Genomic DNA, 23777 nt, shown 5'->3' with positions numbered 1-23777 from the left:
ACTGAAAGCTTTCCCACTGAGATCATGAATAAGACAAGGATGCCCACTCTTTCCACTGTTATTCAATATTGAACTAGAAGTTCTAGCTGAAGCAATCAGGCAAGAAAAAGAAATAAAAATCCACAACAAAACTATTGGAATTTATAGATGATTTCAGGAAGTGGCAGGACAAGACTAACAGGCAAAAATCATTAGCATTTTTATACATTCTAATGAGCAATCTGAAGAGGAAATCAGGAAAAAAAATTCCATTTACGTCAGCAACTAAAAGAATCAAGTATTTAGGAATAAACCTAACCAACAACAATTGGGGAAGGACATCTGTATTCAAAAAATTATAAAATGTTGCTAAAAGAAACCAAAGATGATCTCAATAAACAGAAGGACATTTTGTATTCGTGGGTTGGAAGACTTAAATATTAAGATGTCAGTTCTACCCAAACTGGTCTTTTAATGCAACCCTGATAAAAATTCCAATATCCTTCTTTGTATAATTGGAAAAGCTAATTATCAAATTTACCTGGAAGGATAAGTATCTTCAAATAGCCAAGATTATCTTAAAAATAAGAATGAAGTTGGAGGACCCCACTTCCCAACTCTAAAGCATATTATCTAGCTACAGTGGTAAAAACACTACAGTATTGGCAAAAAGATAGACATACTGGCCAATGGAATTGAATTGAGAGTTCAGAAATAGACCCTCACATCTACTGTCGAGCGATTTTTTTAAATCCCAGTTCCCCCCCACCCCCACCCTGTGGCTTTTTGCATGCTGTCTGCTCTCTGTGTCCATTTGCTGTACATTCTTCTGTGTATTTTATTATTTACTTTATTTCCCCCTCCCCCCATGCAGCTTGTTTGCTGCCTGCTCTCTGTGTCCATTTGCTGCAGGCTCCTCTGTGTTCTTGCTTGTCTCCCTTCTTTTTGTTGTGTCACCTTGCTGAGTGGGCTCTCCACAGCACCTGCAGGCCGGGTGGTGCTTTGCAGCATGGGGGCGAGCCTGCCTTCACAAGGAGGCGCCGGGACGTGAACAGAGGGCCTCCCATATGGTAGATGGGAGCTCATCTGATTGAGACACAGCTGCTTCCCATCAAGTAATTTTTTTTTTTTGAGATTTTCCCCATTTTATTTATTTATTTAAATTTTAAAAAATTAAAGTTAATAGATCACAAGAAATTTTGACAAGGCTGTCAAACCCACTCAGCTGGGTCAGAACAGCCTATTCAACAAATGGTGCTTGGAAAATTAGATATCCATATCTAAAAGAAAGAAAGAGGATCCCACTTTACCCCCTACACAAAATTGAATTCAAAATGGATCAAGGACCTACATAGAGAAACTAGAACAATAAAACTCTTAGAAGAAAATGTAGGGAAACATCCTCAAAATCTTGTGGTTGATGGTAGTTTCTTGGACTTTATTCCCAAAGCACAAGCAGTAAAGAAAAAAAATAGATAAATGGAACTACCTTAAAATTAAACACTTTTGTATTTCAAACAATTTTGTTAAGAAAGTTGAAAAGATAGCCAACTCAATGGGAAAAAAATATTCAGAAACTATATACCTGTCAAGGGTTTGATTTACATGTTATATAAAGAGATCACACAACTTAATGACAAAACAATAAGCAACCCAATTAAAAGATAGGCTGAAGACTTGAATAGACATTTTTCTTAAGTGAAAATACAAATGGCCAAATGACACATGAAAAGATGCTCAAAATCATTAGCTATTAGGGAAATACAGATCAAAACTACAATGAGATGTCATCTCACACCATGCAGAATGGCCATTATTTCTAAAAAACCAGAAAACTCTAACAGCTGGAGAGGGTGTGGAGAAACAGGAACACTCCTTCGCTGCTGGGAGTGTAAAATGTTGTAGTCTCTGTGGAAGATGATTTGGTCGTTCCTCAGGAAACTAAATATAGAACTGCATAGGATTTGGCAATCCTGCTACTAGAAGTATACTCAGAAGAACTGAAAACGAGGACAAAAACAGATATTTGCACACTGACACTCCTAATGGCATTATTCACAATTGCTAAAAGATGGAAACAACATAAGTGTCCATCAACAGGTGAATGGGTAAGTAAGATGTGGCATATATATACTGATGGAATACTATTCAGCTATAAGTAGAAATCAATTAGGAAAGCACATGAGAACAAAGAGGAACCTTTGTTCCTCTTTGGAACAATATCCTGGAGGATATTTTGAGCAAAATAAGCCAGACGCAAAAGGACAAATATTGTATTTTCTCACTGATATGGACTAAATACAATGAGTAGACTTATGGAGTTGGACTATCAAGTGTAGGTTGGTTGGAGATGTAATGTGGGTTGAGAAGGCAAGATGATGCTGGATGTATGTAAAATGTTTAATAAAGATCAACTGTAAATATATGACAGTAACACATAATCAATGTAACAAATACTACTGATTTATGGATATGATTGTAGCTGAAACAAGAGGTCTAGGGAGGTAAATGTTAATTGGAAGGGAGGATAATAAAGGGAATGTATAACTGATTTTGGTGGTAGATGAGGATTCTGGTTAATAGTATAAATACAGGGAAACGGACTTGGCCCAGTGGTTAGGGCATACCGTCTACCACATGGGAGGTCCACGGTTCAAACCCCGGGCCTCCTTGACCCGTGTGGAGCTGGTCCATGCGCAGTGCTGATGCGTGCAAGGAGTGCCCTGCCATGCAGGGGTGTCCCCCGCATAGGGGAGCCCCACGCGCAAGGAGTGCGCCCGTGAGGAGAGCCGCCCAGCGCGAAAGAAAGTGCAGACTGCCCAGGAATGGCACTGCCCACACTTCCCGTGCTGCTGACGACAACAGAAGCGGACAAAGAAACAAGACGCAGTAAATAGACACAGAGAACAGACAACCAGGGTGGGGGGGAATTAAATAAATAAATAAATCTTTAAAAATAATAATAATAATATAAATACAGCAATGTCCTATTACAAAGTGTTAAGAATGTGGTGATATAAGAAAATATAAATAACGTAGTTTATAGACTATAGTTAATAACATTGTAATGTAGCAAAAGCAAAGAGGGTACTGAATTAATGCTAAAGGTTAAAAAAAGAATATGGGTTTTGGTTTTGTGAGATGTGAATATGATTAAGCGTTTTTTCCTCTTCATTTTTTTCATTAATAAGGGGACCTTGGCTACATCATTTGACTAATCTCTGTTCATCTATGTAACTTTCTGAACACTGGGAGAACAACTGAGTTTGTTGTTGGAATTAGATGAGACAAAAGTACCTTGACAGGGAAGTGGACTTGGTCCAATGGATAGGGCGTCCACCTACCACATGCGAGGTCCGCGGTTCAAAGCCCGGGCCTCCTTGACCTGTGTGGAGCTGGCCCATGCGCAGTGCTGATGCGCACAAGGAGTGCAATGCCACGCAGGGGTGTCCCCCGTGTAGGGGAGCCCCATGTGCAAGGAGTGCATCCCCCTAAGGAGAGCCACCCAGCCGAAAGAAAGTGCAGCCTGCCCAAGAATGGCGCCACACACACAGAGAGCTGACACAACAAGTTGACGCAACAAAAAGAGACACAGATTCCCAGTGCCACTGACAAGAATACAAGAGGACACAGAAGAACACACAGCTAATGGACACAGGGAGCAGACAACGGGGGGCAGGGGGGGAGAGAAATAAATAAAAAATAAATCTTGGGAAACGGACTTTGGCCCAGTGGTTGGGGCGTCCGTCTACCACATGGGAGGTCCGCGGTTCAGGCCCCGGGCCTCCTTGACCCGTGTGGAGCTGGCCATGCGCAGTGCTGATGCGTGCAAGGAGTGCCGTGCAGTGCTGCTGCGCGCGGGGAGTGCCGTGCCACGCAGGGGTGTCCCCCGCGTTGGGGAGCCCCACGCGCAGGGAGTGCGCCCGTGAGGAGGGCCGCCCAGCGTGAAGGGAAGGTGCAGCCTGCCCAGGGGTGGCGCCGCCCACACTTCCCGTGCCGCTGACAACAACAGAAGCAGACAAAGAAACAAGACGCAGCAAATAGACACCGAGAACAGACAACCAGGGGAGGGGGGGAAATTAAATAAATAAATAAATCTTTAAAAACAAAACAAAACAAAACAAATAAATCTTAAAAAAACAATGCCTTGACAGGGGAAGCAAATGTGGCTCAAGTGCTTGAGCGCCTGTCTACCACATGGGAGATCCGAGGTTTGGTTCCCAGTGCCTCCTGAAGAAGATGAGCAAGACAGTGAACTGGTGCAACAGGCTGGAGTAGCAAGCTGATGGAACTCTTGGACAAGATGGGCAGGACAGTGAGTTGGCATGAGGGGCAGGTGTGATAAGCTGATGCAGTAAGATGACACAACAAGGAGACACAAAGAGGAAAGACAATGAGAGACACAACAAAGCAGGGCGCTGAGGTGGCTCAAGTGATTGAGCACCTCTCTCCCACATGGGAGGTCCCAAGTTTGGTTCCTGGTGCCTCCTAAAGAGGAGACGAGCAGAGAGAGAGAGGACATAGCAAATGGGCACAGAGAGCAGACAGCGAGCACAAATAACGAGGGGTAGGGGATAAAATCTGTTATTTTTTAAAATTTGAAATAAAGATAGAATAAAAAGAGGATAATATAAACAAATGTTTACCATCAAATCAGATAATCTAGATGAAATGGATAAACTCCTAGAAACATACAAACCATCTACACTGATGAAAGAAGAAAGAGAAGAACTCAACAAACCAATAACTAGTAAAGAGATTGAGTCAGTAATCAAAATCTCCCAATAACAGAAAAAAGGCCAGGACCAGATAGCTTCACAGGGGAATTTTACAAACATTCCAAGAAGTATTAACAACAATCCTGCTCAAAGTTTTCCAAATATTTAAGTAGCGGGAACACTCCCTACTCATTCAATGAAGCCAACATATACTCATACCAAAGCCAGATAAAGATACCAAAAGAAAACTGCAGATCAGTACCTCTTACCAACATAACTGCAAAAACCTCAATAAGTTACTAGCAAACTGAACCCAACAGCAAATGAAAAGAATTACACAAAATGATCAAGAGGCATTTATCCCAGGTATGCAAGAATAGTTCAACATAAAAAAAATCAATAAATGCAATACACCACAACAATAGAATGAAGGGGGAAAGAACCCACCTGATCATCTCAATTGATGTACAAAAGGTACTTGACAAAATCCACCATTTCTTCTTGATAAAAACACTTAGAAAACTAGGAATAAAAGGGAACTTCCTCAACATGATAAAAGGCATATATGAAAAACCAGTATCTAGGGAAGCGACTGTGGCTCAATCAGTTGGGCTCCCGTCTACCATATGGGAGGCCCTGGGTTCACATCCCGGGGCCTCCTTGTGAAGGTAGCCTTGCCTGCACGCTGTGGAATGCCACCCGGCCCACAAGCACCGCGGAGGGCTGCCTCAGCAAGGTGACACAACAAAAAGGGAAACAAGCAAAAAAAAGAACAAAACACAGAAGAGTGCACTGCGAATGGACACAGAGAGCAGATATCAAGCAAGCCACAAGTGTGTGTGTGGGGATAAATAAAAATAAATACAGACACAGAAGAATGCATAGCGAATGGACACAGAGCAGACAGCAAGCAAAAAGTCACAAGGGGGGATAAAGACAAAAAACTACAACAACAACAAAAAAACAATATCTAGCATCATACTCAATGGTGAAAGACTCAAAGCTTTCCCTTGAAGATCAGAAACAAGACAAGGATGTCTACTGTCACCATTTTATTCAACATTGTATATGAAGTTCTAGTCAGAACAATTAGGCAAGAAAACACAGAGCATCCAAATTATAAAGGAAGAAGTAAAACTTGCCCAGTTTGTAGATGATGTTATCCAGCATACAAAAAAATCCTGAAATACTCACAATAAGGCTTCTAGAGCTAATATATGGATTCAGCAAAATTGTGTGGTACAAGATGAATACTCAAAATTCAGTAGTGTTTCTATACATTAGTAACAAACAACCTGAAGAGGAAATCGAGAAAATAATTCCATTTACAATAGTAGGTAAATCCCTGGTTAGAATTAATCCTAGATATTTGAGTCTTTTAAAGGACTTGTACATAGGAAACTACAAAACATTTCTAAAAGAAATCCAATAAGATGTAAATAAATGAAAGGATGACTGAATATTGTTAAGATGTCAATTCTACCCAAAGTAAATTACAGATTCAGTGCAAACCCCTTCAAAATTCCAACAGTCCTTTGAATTCATATGGAAGGGGGTAAGGAGCCCTAAATGGCCAAAACCATACTGAAAAATGAACAAATTTGGAAGACTCATACTTCCTGAAATAAAACATATTAAAAAGCCACAGTAACCAAAACAGGATGAAACAGCATGGTATTGGCACAAGGACAGACATCTAGACCACTGGAATTGAATTTAGAGTTCAGAAATCAACCCTCATATTTATGGCCAACTCATTTTTGAAAAGGGTGCTAAGTCTATTCAATTGGTAAAGAATAGTCTCTTCAACAAATGGTGCTGGGAAAACCACATATCCATATACAAAAGAACAAAGGTGGTCCCTCCCTACACCGTATACAAAAATTAACTCAAAATGGACCAAAGACCTAAATATAAGAACCAGAACTACAAAACACCTAGAGGAAAACATAGGGAAGTGTTTTCAGGACCTTGTGTTAGGTAATGGTTTCTAGACTTTCCACCTATAGCATAAACAACACAACAGAAAAACACATAAATAGGACATCACCAACATTAAAAACTTTTGTGCAAAGGATTTCATCATGAAAGTAAAAAGATTACCAACACATGAGGAGAAAATATTTGGAAATCACATATCTCAGAAAGGATTAATATGTAGTATATATAAAGAAATCCTTTAACAAGAAAAAGACAAAAAACCCAATTAAAAAATGGGCAAAAGACTTGAATCCAAAGAAGATATACGAATGGCCAAAAAGCACATGAAAAGACAATATCATTAGCCAAGCGACCATTTCACATCCAATAGAAAGGTTATTATTTAAATAATGGAAAATCACAAGTGTTAGAGAGGATGTGGAGAAATAGGAACACTCATTCATTGTTGATGGGAGTGTAAAATGGTTAGTTGCTGTGAAAGACAGTTTGGCAGTTCCTCAAAAAGTTAAATATAGAATTAACATATGACTTGGCAACACCAATTCCAGGTATATACCCAAAAGAATTGAAAGCAGGGACTGAAACAGATATTTGCACAGCAATTTTCATAGCAATGTTAGTCACAACTGTCCCAAAAGATGGAAACAACCTAAGTGTCCATCAACCAATGAAAGGATAATCAAAATGTGGTATAAACACACAATGAGATACTGTCCTGTCAAAATGAATGAAATTCTAATACATGTGAGAACATGGATGAACCTTGAAGACATCATGTTGAGTAAAACAAGCCAGACATACAAAGACAACTATTGTATGATCTCATTGACATAATTAGAATACACAAAGTCACAGGGTCAGAAACTAGAATATGAGTTACTACAGCCTGGGATGGGTTTAGGGAATGGGATGTGTAGGAGTGTGATGTGGTTATGAATTACAAAAATAGATATTGGGTTATGTTTGTAATCTGGTCCGTACCTGGGTGTGATTGTTATGATTAGGGCTTTGATTGGGCCATGTTATTAGGGCAGAGTTAAAGGACAGAGTTGGGGGTTTTTGATGTTGGAGTTTCATGCTGAAGTCTTAAGCTGGAGCCCCAGGAAGTAAGCTCAAAGAGGAAAGAGAACCAAGCCCCAGGAAGAGAGGACCTGAGTCAGAAGAACACAGAGGAATAGAGATGGCTTCTTAAAACATGGCAGAAACTCCAGGGAGAGAGACAGAGTCATTCACCTGATAGTCTACAGCTGACCTTGTGGAGAGAGGCAAAGTCTAGAAAGGCTCATAGTCTACAGCGGACCTTGTGGAGGAAACAGAGGAGCTGAGTCCAGAGGAACCCAGGAAGCCTGAACCCTCGCAGACATCAGCAGCCATCTTGCTCCAACATGTGAAAATAGACTTTGGTGGGGGAAGTAACTTATGCTTTATGGCCTGGTAACTGTAAGCTCCTACCCCAAATAAATACCCTTTATAAAAGCCAACAAATTTCTGGTATTTTGCATCAGTGCTCCTTTGGTTGACTAATACAGGGTGTTAATGCCTTAATTGTGCAGAGTTTCCACTTGGGATGATGGAAAAATTTTGGAAATGGATGGTGGTGATGATGGTACAACACTGTGAACATAATTATCAACAATGAAATATTTAATTACAAGATGTAGCATATGGAAACTATTTTATGCATGATTTTTTCTGTATACCTACTATTTCCCTAATAAAAAATAAATTTTAAAAAATCAGTGGACCATTGATGTAAGGGTTTATTTCTGAACTTTCAATTTGATTCCATAGATTTATATATCTGTATTTATGCCAGTATCATACCGTTTGGATTACTATAGCTTTTTCATACTTTCTAAATAGGGAAGCGTGAGTCTTCCAACTTTGTTCTTACCTTTCTGATGGTTTTAGTTATCTGGGGTACCTTTGGGCCCATTATTTGTTGATAACAGCTCTTATTTTTATTTCCTGTCTTATGCTAACTTTGAGTTTATTTTGCTCTTTTCTTGTTTCTTGAGGTGGGATCTTAGCTTATTTAGTGCCATAAATTTCCTATTCAGCACTGCTTTACCTGCATCCTAAAAATTGTGATATATTTTCATTTTTATTCAGTTCTAATAGTTCAGTTTTTATTTAGAGAGTCTTCTTTACTCATAAATTACTCAGAAGTTGATGTGATTTAATTTCCACCTGTTTGGAGACTTGCATGTTATCTTTCTATTGCTGATTTCCAGTTTGATTCCATTATGATCAGAGAACATACTTTGTATAATTACAATCATTTTAAATTTTTTGAAGTTTGTCTTTTTTTTTTTTTTAAGATTTATTTATTTATTTCTCTCCCCACCCCCCACCCTGGTTGTCTGTTCTCTGTGTCTATTTGCTGCATCTTCTTTGTCCGCTTCTGTTGTTGTCAGCAGCATGGGAATCTGTGTTTCTTTTTGTTGCGTCATCTTGCTGTGTCAGCTCTCCGTGTGCGCCACTCCTCGGCAGACTGCACTTTCTTTCGTGCTGGGCAGCTCTCTTTACGGGGCGCACTCCTTGCGTGTGGGGCTCCCCTATGCGGGGACACCCCTGCATGGCACGGCACTCCTTGTGCACATCAGCACTGCACGTGGGCCAGCTCCACACGGGTCAAGGAGGCCCGGGGTTTGAACCGTGGACCTCTCGTGTGGTAGACGGATCCCTAACCAGTGGGCCAAGTCCGCTTCCCTGAAGTTTGTCTTATGATCCAAAATATGGTCTACCTTGACGAATGTTCTATTGGTGTTTGAAAAGAATGTAGTATGTGCTCTTCGGAGGCAGAGTGTTCTTGAAATGTCTATTAAATACAATTGGCTGTTGTTGGTGTTCAGTTCTTCTAGATCCTTGTTGATTTCCTATTTAATATTTCTATCAGTTGCTGAGAGGGATCCTGAAGTCTCCAGCTCTAACTGCAGATTTGTATAATTCTCCTTTTAGTTCTATCAGTTTCCTGTTACATAATTTTAAGCTCTGTGTTTCGTGCATACACATTTGGCAGTGTTGTCTTCTTGGTGTATTGACCATTTTATCATTATACAGTATTCCTCTTTGTCCCTGATAATTTTCTTTGCTCCAATGTCTACTTTCTTTGATAACGATATAGTTATTCATGTGTTTTTTTTCCTTTTTTTTGGGTATTATATATTCTTTTCCATTCTTTTGCTTTCAATCTATCTGTATCTTTATATTGGAAATCAGTTCCTTATAGAGAGCATAAAGTTGGGCCATGCTTTTGCATCTACTCTGTTGATCTCTGCCCTTTAACTGTATTTAGAATATTTACATTTAAGTAATTATTGATATGTTAGGGCTTAAGTCTGTCATTTAAAAATTTTTTCAGTTTATTCACTCTGTCTCTCATTTCTCTATTTCCCTTTCCTTATTTTCCTATAGGGGTTACTTGAGCAATTTGATCATCTATAGTGTTTTTTGTTTGTTTTTTAAGGAGGCACTAGTGCTTGAACGTGGGACCACATATATGAGAAGCAGGCACTCAACCATTGAGCTATATCCACACCCCAATTTTTGTGTTTTTAAAATTACATCTCTTTGCATAGCATTTTTAGTGGTCACTCTATTGCACTTATCCTTGGACCCAGCAATTTAACTTCTAGAGGTATACCCTGAAGATACACTTCCAACAATACAAAATACATAGGCCCAAGATTATTCATTGCAGCACTGTTTATAATTTCAAAATGCTGTGAACAACCTATATGGCCACTGTTAAATAATCTGTAGTACCTCCATATAGGGGAGTACTTTATACCTATAAAAAATGAAGTTCTTTATGAAGTGATTTAGAGTAATTTCCAAAATATACTGTTAAATTACAAAAGGAAAGTTCAAAAGAGTATTTGTTGTATGCTATATTCTTTATGTAAGAAAGAAGCAGATATAAGAAAATCTATACCTGCTCAACACAGAAAGAAAACCAGAAACTAAAAAGTTTAGTTATCTCCAGTGTGGGAAGAGAAAAAGATGGAAAGGAGGGAATGGAAATGGGAGTGTAGGGATAAGAAAGAGCAATACTTCTCAGTGCATACTTTTTTAGTATGTCTTTGACTCAAAACAAATAGCAATGTTTCATATATCTCTCCCTCCCTAAATAAACAATTAAAAATCAACTAGGATGTGGAGAGAACCCAAAGTATAATACAGGCAGTATCAAATAAACCTAAGTATACTATTTTACATAAGCACACTGAATGGGAATGGAGAGAAAAAAATCTAACCTAAGTAACTTAAAAAACAGTATTCTGGCGAATGCAAAAATAACTTTATACTAATATTGTAATCTAGATAATAAATTTACTCTTTCCCCACAGGGGTATGGGTTCCCAATTCTCAAAGTACTCTATGCAAATACTAGGATTGAATGAGTATATACACTGTAGATAATGAAACATCTAGTTTCTTACTGGCAGAGAAAGAATTTATAAGAAAAGAGGGAAACTTAGCATGAATCTTGTGGTGTTGGACTGGAATTGAGCTTGCAGTATGAACATACGTTATTTTCATATACATACAAATAGATATAGAAATAAATTTGTGTGTATATGTATGATTAGGGCACACATATATATTTCCTAGCCCTGTTTGCTGAGAAGACCTAGCTGCCTTAACACCTCACATCAATGTGTACTTCCAGCACTCAGATCTTAGTTTCTCAAAACCATTCTCCAATAAAAGGAACCACACAGCATCTTGGAGAAACGGTTGTTGTTAATACTGAAGCAGGAAAAATATGTGATGAGTCTTGAATGTCCTGAGGATCCAAAAGAAAAGAAAGTGCTAGAAAAATGATAGGAGCATGATGAAGGACATAGAAACCAACTTGAATTTATTTCCAAAGGCCAAATCTGGGACAATTTGAGCAGCAAAATACATCATGGAATAAAATAAATATTCATAAGTCCATACTGATACAAATACTGAATAAACAAATAAATGGAGATGGTACAGCTCTTCCTTAATGAAGAATTTCAATTAATAAACACAGAGGGAATGAGAGAAACACAAAATTATTAGTCAAATAGCACTGTAATAACTTTCAGGTAAGATCCACTAGTGGATGTACAAATTTTAATGTATAAAACAAATAGGATAGTCCATAATGCTAAAGTCTCTTCTAAGATATTTATTAATAATTTAAAAGAGGAAAAAGGTACCTTGGAGAAACCAGGAAGACACTATTTTAATTAAGTGATCAAAGTTAACATATAACCAGTATTACTGACATCACGTACACCATGCTATGATCTACTGAGAAGGTCTACACTTAATAATGTAATTTCCTGGTTTTGACAATTGCACTATTATTATGTAGGATGTTAACATGAGAGGAAGCTGGGCAAAGGGTATCTGGGGAGTGTTTATAATAAATTTTCTGCAACATTTCCATAAATCTCAAATTATTTCAAATTCAAAAAATTTTAAATATCACTGAATTTGTTAGTCAATTTCCTAGATTACAAACACTCCTAAATTCTCACTGATGTACGAAAATGTTAAAATTCTCTGTAGCAGCCTTATTGATTGAAAGTGAAAGCCTTTTGAATGAACCTTGAAATAGCTAATTAAAGAATATAATCAAAATCAAAGTATCAGCGCTCATTAAAACTCATTTCCCTAGCCCAGGAAAGGATATTTCAAAGAATGTCAGGAAAATTCAAATATAAAATAATACATGCTAAAAAAATTTTTTTCTCCCTCCTAGGGCTAGATGTGTATCACCAACCACGATCCATGCTCTTAACTACTCACAGTGGAAGAGTTCCTATTCTTTCCTTTGTCAGACAGGTCACAGCTGGGGATTGAATCATGCCCCCCACAAAGGTATGTTCAGGTCCAAACTCCTAGTCCTGTGAGTGTGAAGCCTACTTGTAAATAAGACCTCTGAAGATATTAGCTAAAATGTGCCTAACACTGAATGAGGGTAGGCCTTAATCCAATAGGGCTTATGTCCTTATAAACAAAGGTATTAAGACACAGAAGGAGAAGGCACAGGAGTCAACAGAACCCAGAAGAGAAAGGAGGTCATATGCACTGCCAAGTGATGGAAAAGCCAAGGAACCCCAAAGATTGCGGGCTAGCCAGAAAGTATCAACCCTGGGAGGAAGCAAGCCTTCTAGTCTCTGAAACTGTGAGCAGACAATAAAGTCCTGTTGTTAAGCCAACCCACTGTATGGTATTTATTTAGCAGCTAGGAAACTACAACAATCAGTAATAGTGATATCTATTAAAAATACTATACAGTTGTTTTTAAGTGGGAGCACAGAAAGGGGCAGAGAGTAAAGGAAAGAATTTTCAGAATCAGAAGGTATAAAATAAACTCTAAGAATATTTGTATGATTGTGTCACTTTAAAAACCCTGAAAACAAAGGCTGGTGTGTTCTGGTGTCTTCCTATAACAGATTCTATTCCCAATCCTCACGTGAAAATGGAGTTCTGCAGCTGTCCTGTTGCTTCTCCTTGACCTTGATGCAAACACTTCCCCTGTGCCAGCTGCTATTGAATCTGGCAGTTCCCACTTAAGTGCTCTCCCAGAATTGCCTCTGCCCAAAATGGGAAAAGTCTTTAGCGTATAGCTCAGAAACAAAATGAACTTAACATCTGGAGGAAGGTTAGATGCATCCTACTAAATGGTGCATTCCAGAACTATATACTAGACAAATTACAACTGTCTCACAAAAATACATTCCTTAGGTAGTCCAAAAAAACTTTATTTAACCAAAGTAATATAATTTTCATAGAAAACATTAATATTGTTAATTAATATTATAGTATTACAATATCATATAATGTTATAGTATAATATTTTATGGTATTATAATACTAATATCAGTAAGTAATTAAGCAAATGAAAATAAATCACAGAACTGATAAGGTCAAACTTATCTTCAATGTTGGTACTTAAAGGGAAATAATATTAATTAGAGCCCCAATTCCCTAACAGTGCACCAAGGCATTACAGTAAATTCACAAGGTCACTACAGGATATTTTAAATTTTTATGTGACATCTCTCAGACACTATATAAACTACTCTGGACCTAACTAGTTATTTAATAAATGGGACTGTGAAGGTATTTCTTTGGGCCTAGGGACACTGAACCTAGAAAGTTTGGGAACCTCTGCATTAGAGGATAACGAGGACAGTTAGGTTCTCTTTAGAAGAATTGCTGGGCATTTTGAAGGACTCTGGTGGTTGGTGCCATTTGCTCTTTATCATATCTGATTTCATTTTATAATTAAGGTTCATTCGAATACTTAGAATTGCATACTCTATGTATGTTATATTTAATAAAGTTTTTAAAAGTCATTGCTCTTCTTTTTTTTCAATGCAGGTATATTATGATGCTGCTCTTATATTTATCAGAAGTTTATTTAACAAAGGCCTTTGGAGGCCCATAAGTTGACTAGAGAAAGTAAACAAGTAAGGAAGAATAAGGGAGAGAATTAAGGTATTTTCTTAAGCTAACATGACACAGAAGTGAGTAAAAGAAAAAAGAATTAAGGTAATTTGTATACACATAAAAGAGTGCTTTACATGGAATTAAACAAGCTGTGAAAGAGAGGATAAGAGAGACTCCTTTACCCTTGATGTGCCAGATATTAAGATGAAATGAAGTACTGAGAGAGAATCTCTGTGGCTGGCCAGGAGGGTTGGTTAGAGGCACCTTGACTACCGCAGGACATGGCCAAGAGATGGGAGAAGGACTCACAATGGACTACCAGGATGTTTGGATATATGAACAGTGATGAGTGCTTTGCCTTCTACCTTTATAAATCCCCAGTAAAATACATACAATGTAGCCGAAATCATTTTTCCTCACCTAGACTTCATTTCCAGAACTGCAGTTATTTCTTGTTTGGACGCCTGTACTTGGTATAAGAGCTTAACAATATAGTTAAAGTGTTCTGGATCAAGTACCATCCCAGCTTCAACAAGCTACAGCAAGAGAAAAAAAGTAGTCACATTCTTGTAAAAATGTGAACCGAGAAGCCAATGTGTGTGAAACAATTAAGAGACATATGGAAGAAGTGAAACATGGAGACAAGTGGAATTAAAACTCTTTTCAAAAATTTGAAGTATATTTTCTTCAACTCTTTGAGAACCACAATAAGACATTCTATTCCAAATATTCAAATTATTTTCATTTCAAAACTTGGCTCCAATCACTTTTCTTCTTGCTCAAGTTATCTCAATCCCTTATCATTTGTACCTCTTCTTTGGTACTCAGTCTGTCTTTTAGTAGGCATTGGTATTCATTCTGCATCCCTGATTGTAAACTTCCTGAGAACTATTTCTCCTGTGCCTTATACAGGGTCTTGCCTAGAGAAGAATCAGTAATTTATTAAATGAATAAGCCAGGTGGCTCATCACACAAATACAGTATTTGACTTTTAAAACTCAAAGATTTCTCCTTCTTTCACATATTATTTATTTCCTGTCTTCTTCATGCTCCCTAGTTTTAGTGAGAGAGCTAACAGAATTATCTAGATGTTTCTGGTAGGAGAATGGAAGGATGAGTGTCAGGCTTTCTCTGACAGGTCTTCTAAGGGGTGACATTACCTGGGGAGTACAACCTTGTGTCAAGGTTGCAGGCTGGCAGTTTAACTAGTTGTTTCAGCTCAAATGATCCTGTTACCCTCTGCTCAAAAGTAGTATGATTAGGTTCTCTAATGCTTGCCTGCCCAGGCATTGGTAATATTTGGGAGTAAAGATTGAGTCAGTTGAGGGGTATTTGAAAATCTTTTATGACTGCATTCTAGTTTTCAGGAAATTTTCCCTTTTTAGAGATTATTTAACTACCGACATGGTTTTGAATGCTTGGGAAAATATATGCTTTCCATCTCCAGTCTAGATGTGAAAGGAGTAACAAAGAAAGAATTTGGACAGGTTAATAAAACAGCAGGGGAGAAATGGGGAAAATCTACCTTAATTAAGCTAAATCAGAATATTTCATATTTTTATTGTGTCTGAAAAATAAACAGTATAATACATAAAAATATAGAGTATAACAAATCTCTGTGTGAGACCCTGTAGTGTGGCTGTTAGTACTTATAACTGATGTATATTTTGAGATTAAACTTCTCTTACAGATGGATGATGGTAAAAAGATTGTTCAGAGATTTTTCCCTATCTGTAGACTTCAAGGAAAATTATTGTAATACAGGGGCACTAGGTCCCTTTTGGGTCCTGGAAACTATTATGATTGAACAACTTAAACTGAAAACAGTTTTGGTGGAAAACTTCATAAAAAAATTTTAAGCCTGTCTTAAATACCAGGCTCTAATCCTTAAATTATTTATATCAGTACCTCAATTTTATTTTAAAAAAGGAAAGGAGCTCCTTTCCTTAAACTATTCACCCTCTACCTCTGATAGACAGTTTTCCAAACTTTACAAAGTAAGGGAGGAAACGCCATAATTTTTTACTGTTATGCTCTTACAGTCTATCTGTATTCACTGACAATGCAGTGACTTTTGACTTAAATGGACAGAGCCAACTATAAAGGAACCTGTAAGAGAACAATTTAGTTACCTGGTTATTGACACACTTAAAACAATTTGCCCTTTAACACTGCTCAAAATCAAGGGTATATGAAATAAACTCAATTAAAAAACAAAACAAAAAGCATGGGATAAAAATAAGTTGTTTCCTGACAAACTAGACATCCTAAAGGAGTACAAAATAAGCTGCTAATTGCATTTTCTTAATGGTATTTGTTAATTAGATGGGGTCTGGTATACTGCTAAGAGGAAGAAAGAGGAAAAGCATATTCCTCTATGATCATAATACAGTTTTATCGTCACTAAACACTGAAATACTTGCAATACTGGTTGCATCAAACAACTTCCAGAAATAATGTCTGCTTATTAACCATACAAAAATGAAAATGATCGTCTTTGTCATTAACAAGTTTATTTATGTAGTTATTTGGGTCTTCTGCAGAAAGCCAAGTTACTCAGTATCAGTCAATTTATGGGATCCTTACTGACGTTCTTCTGTAACTACTATCAGTGACTGGTAACTTCTGTTTAGAAAATGTCCAAGCAAGTAATTCTGTCATGTTTTGCAATGTGGAACATTCGTTCATCTACTAGAATGAACACAGCTTCTTTCTAAAGAAAACTGGGGCTTTTTCAACTATTAGGTTTATTCTAAGAATGACTGGGTAGTATCAAATACTATGAAGTATTCAACAAAAGCAAAATTCTCATATATTCTTATGAGAGCCATAAAAAATTCTTATTTCTCTCTTTGTTTAGAGCTGAATTTAAAACGAATTCCCAGCCAACACATTTCTCTGTGCCTATTTTCTTTGTTTGGTCACAATTTTTTATTTATATAATAATTTGTGTATTTATTTTTGTTGTAAACTACCTCAAAGCTTTTGGGCAAAGAGAATTGTCTTTAATCATCTTTAAGGACTAGAGATGAGGACAGTTCAGGAATCAGAAATTAGACCTGGAGTGCCTGAATGGTTTATTTAAGGGGAAGGTCTGCCAGCCACTGGAGTCTGTCTATGAAACTTATTTATGGGGAAAAAGAACATTTCTAAACATAGAATTCTTTGGTATCCAGACTGTGAATAAAAGGCAGTTTAAGGATCTAAATTATTTACTATCAGAGACTAAAGGAGATAAAATCATACCTTGCAAAAGATATCAATTAAAGCAGGTACAGCATTCCTTAAGTTCATAGTTGCTACATGCTCAAATATTTTTAGAATTATTTTCAGAGCAGGCTGGATAAAACAAAGAAATTACACACATTTTCATGTCTTCTTTCAATATACCTTAAGTTTCTCAAATTCATTTATGCTGAACCAAACACAAGCATTCTCTAGGAAATATTCAACAAATACAGATATTTAACTGCTAAATTATATGAACAACAAACACACACAGAAATTCACTTAAAATGTGAAAATTATATATGTTTTTAGGTTACTTACCAGTATTTTAACCATTATGCTGAGGCTCACAACCTGAAAAACTTCTTTCAATAAACAATGTTTGAGTAAAGAGTTTAGAAGGTCATTTAACACTTCTAAATCAAAGTGTATACCCGGAGGAAACTTTCTGTAGTATTCCATAAACATGTTTGCTGAAAATGAAAATATGTTAAAGTCATTTGCTACTTTTCAAATACCCATCTTTCCTAAATTAAGACTTTTTTTATAATTAAAGAAATAACAAATTGTTTTCTTGAAAGGAACATTTCCAGTAGCAGAAATATTTGATGAACATAAAGGAAGTCAAAATGACAATGTGACAGTCTAAAGCTGGGTGGGCCCCAGAAGATCATGTCCTTAGAGCTAATCCATTCCTCTGTGTGTAAACCTACTGTAGGGGTAGCTTTTGATTAAATTACTTCAATTAAAGTCCTCTGTTTAGATTGTGTGACCCCGGGTGGGTCTTAATCCCTTTACCAGAGTCATTTATAATGGAGGAATAAAAGGCCAAAGATAGATAAAAAAGTGGCAGAGACAGAGAGGAATCTAGAAGCTGAAAGAGAAGGCCCGTGGAACCAGAAGCTGAAATCAATGAAACAAAGAGGCTGAGAGGAAGCTACCAAAGCCAGAGGCAGAAAGCAACGCAGCCAGTAGGAGAGGGGCAGATCAGAGGACGTGGCCATGTGTCTGATTGCCCACAGCTGTAGCTCGGTGAGAAAGCATCTCCTTATGAAGCCTTGATTTGGATACTTTCATGGCCTCAGATCTGTAAGTTTGCAATTTAATAAATCCCCACTGTAAAAGCCAACCCATTTCTGGCATATTGCCTTGACAATCTTTAACAAACTAAACCAAGTAATATTTGAATTCATGCAGGCATGTTCAGCATTAGACTGGAAGCTACCTCATGGGATTACCCATAAAGAATAGGTTCAAATCATCAAACACATCATGGTCTCAAGAGGAACTCCCAAGGAGTCAAACTGCTTCAGTCTTGAGGTAGTGGCCTGGTCACATGAGAAATCGCTAATTTGGGGATGGATGCAGACTTTTTTTTCCTTTTTTTAAAGAGTTATTTATTTTATTTATTTCTCCCCCCCCCCCACCCTGGTTGTCTGTTCTCTGTGTCTATTTGCTATGTGTTCTTTGTCTGCTTCTGTTGTTGTCAGTGGCACAGGAATCTGTTTCTTTTTGTTGCGTCATCTTGTTGTGTCAGCTCTCCGCATGTGTGGTGCCATTCCTGGGCTGGCTGAACTTTCTTTCGCGCTTGGCGGCTCTCCTTACGGCGCGTACTCTTTGCGCGTGGGGCTCCCCTATGCAGGGACACCCGTGTTGCATGGCACTCCTTGCGCGCATCAGCAACTGCACGTGGGCCAGCTCCACACGGGTCAGGGAGGCCCGGGGTTTGAACCACTGACCTCCCGTGTGGTAGACATACGCCCTATCCACTGGGCCAAGCCTGCCTCCCGGATGCAGACTATTCTGACACACACCACTTCTTGCTGATTTAACCCCACCAACATTTTGACTTTGGGAGTTTCTGACTCTAGTTTATGATTAGACATTCTATTAAGAATTGTAACAACACTGATTAAATTCCCATGAGAAAGTGTTCTCTTTATGTCAATTCAATTCCTTAAAACTATTTTCTATACATTGGTTAAACCACTTCAAATTTCTCTACTGATTTTAGTAAAATTATTTTAAGTGGGGTAAGTTTATTGATCCTTCCCCTTCCTATTATAAATTTCCCAGGTTAAAATCTGTACACCTCAGCTCAAATTGTTCTGGGTAAAATTATTTTTTGCTTCATTTTTTTTTGTTAATTATTTCTACCAGAAATACTCATTACTAGCTGGTATTGCTTGGGAAAGTCAGTAGCTACTGATAAAGCTCAACAGTACAATAGAAAAATTAACATTAAAGATATAATACAATTTTAATAAGGTGGCATGATAGTATTCAAATTTGTTGTAAAGCTTCTTTATATACTACAATTGTTTTTCCAGGATAAATATGGATAAAGTATTGTTGCTATTTACTTTGCAGCATTTAGATAAAGGCCTACATAAGAAGCAGATCAACTGATAACACAGGCAATTCAAAGTGTCTGCTACTATAACATTAATAAAACTGGAACTGCATATATTTAAGATGAAGGGCAAGTTGGAAAGAATCTATGTCAGCCAGTGTATTAGAGAGTCCACTGAGTTCTTTATTTAACTTTATTAAAATATCAAATTAACATCTTCTTTTAAAAGTATCTCTTCTAGTTAGACTGTTGGGTAAAAAGTTTTAAACGTTTTAATACTTTCTGATATAAACTGTTACAATGCTTTTTTAAAGGATTTTGCCATTCATAATACCATTTCGTCAATAACTTACTAGAATTGGTTACTTTACTCCTTTCTGTGATTAGGAGCACACAATTCTAGTGAACCAGTAACCACTGGATTTTCCTCTCCAGAACTGTTTCTAATTCATATAAGAGGAAATATAATTATCTGTTCATGCCTTTGTCAATAGCTGACTGAACTGTTGTTAGTCTTATAAATTGGAAATTTTTGGATAATACCGATATTAAATCTAAAATAGTTGAAGCAAATAGCTTTTCTCATTCTAAATTTATACAAGCAAATTCATACCTCTTGTGCTTCCTTTGGTCACTTTAAACTACGGATATTACTACCTTTTGCAAGATCTCAAAAAACCTTAACTCTGTCCATCAAATTGCTAATATACTGTGGTAGTTTGAAGCTGTATGTACTCCCAGAAAAGTATGTTCTTAAAGTTAATTCATTCCTATGGGCGTGGACCCATTGAAGCAGGATCTTTTGGTGAGCAGGATCTTAAGATGTAAACCCACTTCGTTCAGGGTGGGTTTTAATCCTCTTACTGGAATCCTTTATAAGTGAATGAAATTCAGATAAAGAAAGAAAGAAAGAAAAAAAAAAAGGCCATGGAAGCAAAAAAAAAAAACTGAAAGCAAGGTGACCCAGAACAGAAGGGAGAGACCAGCAGGTGCTACCATGTGCCTTGACATGTGACAGAGGAGTCCAGGATCGCTTCCAGCCAGTCTTCAGGAAGAAGGTATCATCTTGATGCCTTGATTTAGACATTTTCACCACCTCAGAACTGTAAGCTTGGAAGCTAATAAATTACCATAAAATAGTTTGGCTTTTAGCAATGGGATCTGCTTTGAGCAGCTTAGCAAAACAGAACATATACTATATTGATTCATTTTGTTATATGCTAAACGGCAATAGTTTTTCAAATGTTTTTAAGCCATAATACTTCTGCAAAGGGAATTTTATGTGGAAATTCAAATACAAAACAGATAAAAGAGGATCTATGGTTCAAATGGGGAGATGAGGAGCCTCACCCACTTAGCTATCTCCCCCTCTGCACCCTGAGGCCTCTCTATAGAATCTGACCAGTAAGATCCACAGCTTATATTCAGAGCATCTCTTTCTAAGCTGCTATCCAGTTATCTTAATGGAGTCTTCCTTTCCTAAACAACCTGGTCTTACACTGTAAACACTAAGGCCTTTAATATACAATATTGGATCTATTCTGAGCGACTCTAAACTATACAGTTTCTATATTAATACCAAACAATTTCCACAGGTCCTTGCCAACTTCCTACTTCATTATAATCCCTTATTTTTGTTTTGCATATTTGTTTTTTAAAAACTAAATTAAGACATATTCCTCTTGTTACTATGTTGGATTCTTACACAGTCAAAATTATAATTTGGGGAGTTCTGCATCTTTTATGTGCCATCCTGTTTTCTTCCACATCTCATTAAGATGTTTCTGGAATTTAAAAGTTCATTTACATCTAAATGTGACTGAGGCTGAAAGGGGTAGTCTACGGATGTAAATGTCAATTGAAAGAAAGCTAGAAAATAATCTAGGGACTGAATAACATAGTGAGCCCAGAGGTGGATAAGGATTGTGGTTAACAGTACAAATACAAGAACTAGAACAATCACTAGTTATGTACAATTGTGATGCATAATCATTAGTGTACATCACTAATACAAGGTGGTAAGAATATGGTGATACATGGGAAATATACAATTAATGTAACTTGTGGACTATAGGTAACATCAATATTGTAACATTCCTGTATCAAGGTCAAAGAAGGTGCTATATATCAATGCTAAAGGTCAATAATAGGGGATATGGCATTTTTTTCTTTTGGATTAAGGAAAACATTAAAAAATTTATTGATGCAATGAAAGTGAGAGCCACTGAGTGTACACTTCAGATGGACTGTACAAGGCACAGGACCATATAACACAGTGAACCATGTGGTGGATGATAGACTATGATTAACAGGACAAATATGAGAGCATTCTCTCATGAACTATAATGAATGTACAATACTAATACATGGTAATTTACAACACTAATATATAATAATAGGGAGGTATATGGAAAAAAATACCAAATGTAAGCTATGGACCATACTTAGTGGTAATATTGATGATGTTATTTCATAATTTGTAAAAAATGTTCCATAACAATACAAAGTGTTGGTGGAGGGGTATTGTATGGGAGTTCTGCATGTTATGCATGATTGTTTTGTAAGCTCATAATTTCTCTAATAAAATATGTATATTAAAAAAAGTTCATTTCATATCTAACCATATGTAGTTTCTCCTTCCTGACTATCACAACCCAACAGTGACAGGTGCATTCCCTTAACAGACTCCTATTATTTCTCCTTCAAGTACATCCTCCTTCCTGGAATAAGTTCAGACTAGCAGTTCTTGCAGGCACTTCCTCTAATCCTTTGGGAGATGATATTGCTAGCAAAATAAATAATACATTTGCCAGAGGTTTTGTTTTTAGCTGAGTGAGATTTCAAGCAGCTGAATAAGCAGCTGAAGTCCTCTATTACTACACATTATGTGGCTTTGGTGGCTATATCAAGTTGACAAATATCAAGTAAGCTTGGTCCTTGTCCTCCTGGGGCTCATGACTAGGAGGAGGAGACATGGATAGAGGATAAAACGGGGTAGTGGGGTCAGATAAAGATCTAACTATTTCCTACGACTAAGACTTGAAAGACAATTAGGTCTTTGTCATGGGAAAGTGTGTGGAAGGAGACACACCCTGGGAAGAGAGAGCAGTGGCAGTGGTAGCAGTGGCACTGCTGTTATGACATAGCCTGGCATGTTAGGGAACTGCACAGAGCTCAGTATCGGTGGTTTACTGGCTACAAGGGGTAAGTAAAGAGAAAGAGCTGAAGTAGTAAAGATCCAGCTTCTGAAAGATCCCTCTAGAAACGAATTGAAATACCTTTTCTCTATCTTGTACCTGTAAATAAAATTTCTAAATCATTATAATATTAGTATGAAAAGGAATTATAGTGTTAGACTAACCAAAATTCCACGCCTGCTTTTAATCCTTCCTAAGGGCAATGGAACCATTCTTAGGTAAGGCATTCAATTTTAATACTTAGAAGGTACTGATTTATTTTCAAATTATAAGACACTTAGCACATTTCCTCGTTAATCAATTTATTGTAATCATTCAATTGTTTCATACCTGCACGTTGTAGCAAACACAGCTCACTGACACTTACAAATTTCTTAAATACATCCATGCAAATCTGAAAGTCACAAAAATGTAAAATTACTTTTTTATATTTCATTTAAAAAGTACACAAATCTCACTCTGTTTTTTTGCTCAATCCAACTTGTTAAAAAAATGAATTTAAAGCACTGGAATAAAGAAGTTGGTGTTAGGTTAAGTCACAGATTTGAAAGTATACTGAACTCATTATAAAAGCCTTATTTAGACTATTTAAAAAACAACCATTTACTGGTACAAGGGTAAACATATTGACCAATGGATTAGGACAGAGAGTCTGGACACAGACCCACTCATACGCAGTGAGCTGATTCATCACATGGATGACTGGGCCCAAATGGATAGCCACATGGAAAAAATATCTATTGTAACCCTTTTCACTCACCTTAAACAAAAATAAATTCTAAATGGATTAGAGTTTTCTAAATGCAGAAGGTAAAACAAGAAAACTTTAATGGAAAACATAGAGAACATCATCATCTTGACAAAGTATTTCAATAGGAAGCAAAAAATTAACAAAAGGAAAAAGAAAATTGGACTACATAA

The 23777-nt window shown here is 37.1% G+C and overlaps 1 protein-coding gene across 1 annotated transcript in view; it reads right to left on the bottom strand.

Annotated features, from left to right (window-relative positions):
* The window catches only part of TOPAZ1 (testis and ovary specific TOPAZ 1), a 112335-nt gene that overhangs the window by 52224 nt on the left and 36334 nt on the right, over window positions 1-23777 (bottom strand). Inside the window, 4 exon segments of the mRNA XM_058288999.1 lie at window positions 14499-14614; window positions 17325-17417; window positions 17628-17779; window positions 23187-23250. Of these exon segments, the coding sequence (XP_058144982.1) occupies window positions 14499-14614; window positions 17325-17417; window positions 17628-17779; window positions 23187-23250 (425 nt within the window).

The sequence above is a fragment of the Dasypus novemcinctus genome, chromosome 26 (genome assembly GCF_030445035.2).
Source record: "Dasypus novemcinctus isolate mDasNov1 chromosome 26, mDasNov1.1.hap2, whole genome shotgun sequence".
Lineage (NCBI taxonomy): Eukaryota > Metazoa > Chordata > Mammalia > Cingulata > Dasypodidae > Dasypus > Dasypus novemcinctus.
This window is presented reverse-complemented; position numbering and strand designations above follow the sequence as displayed.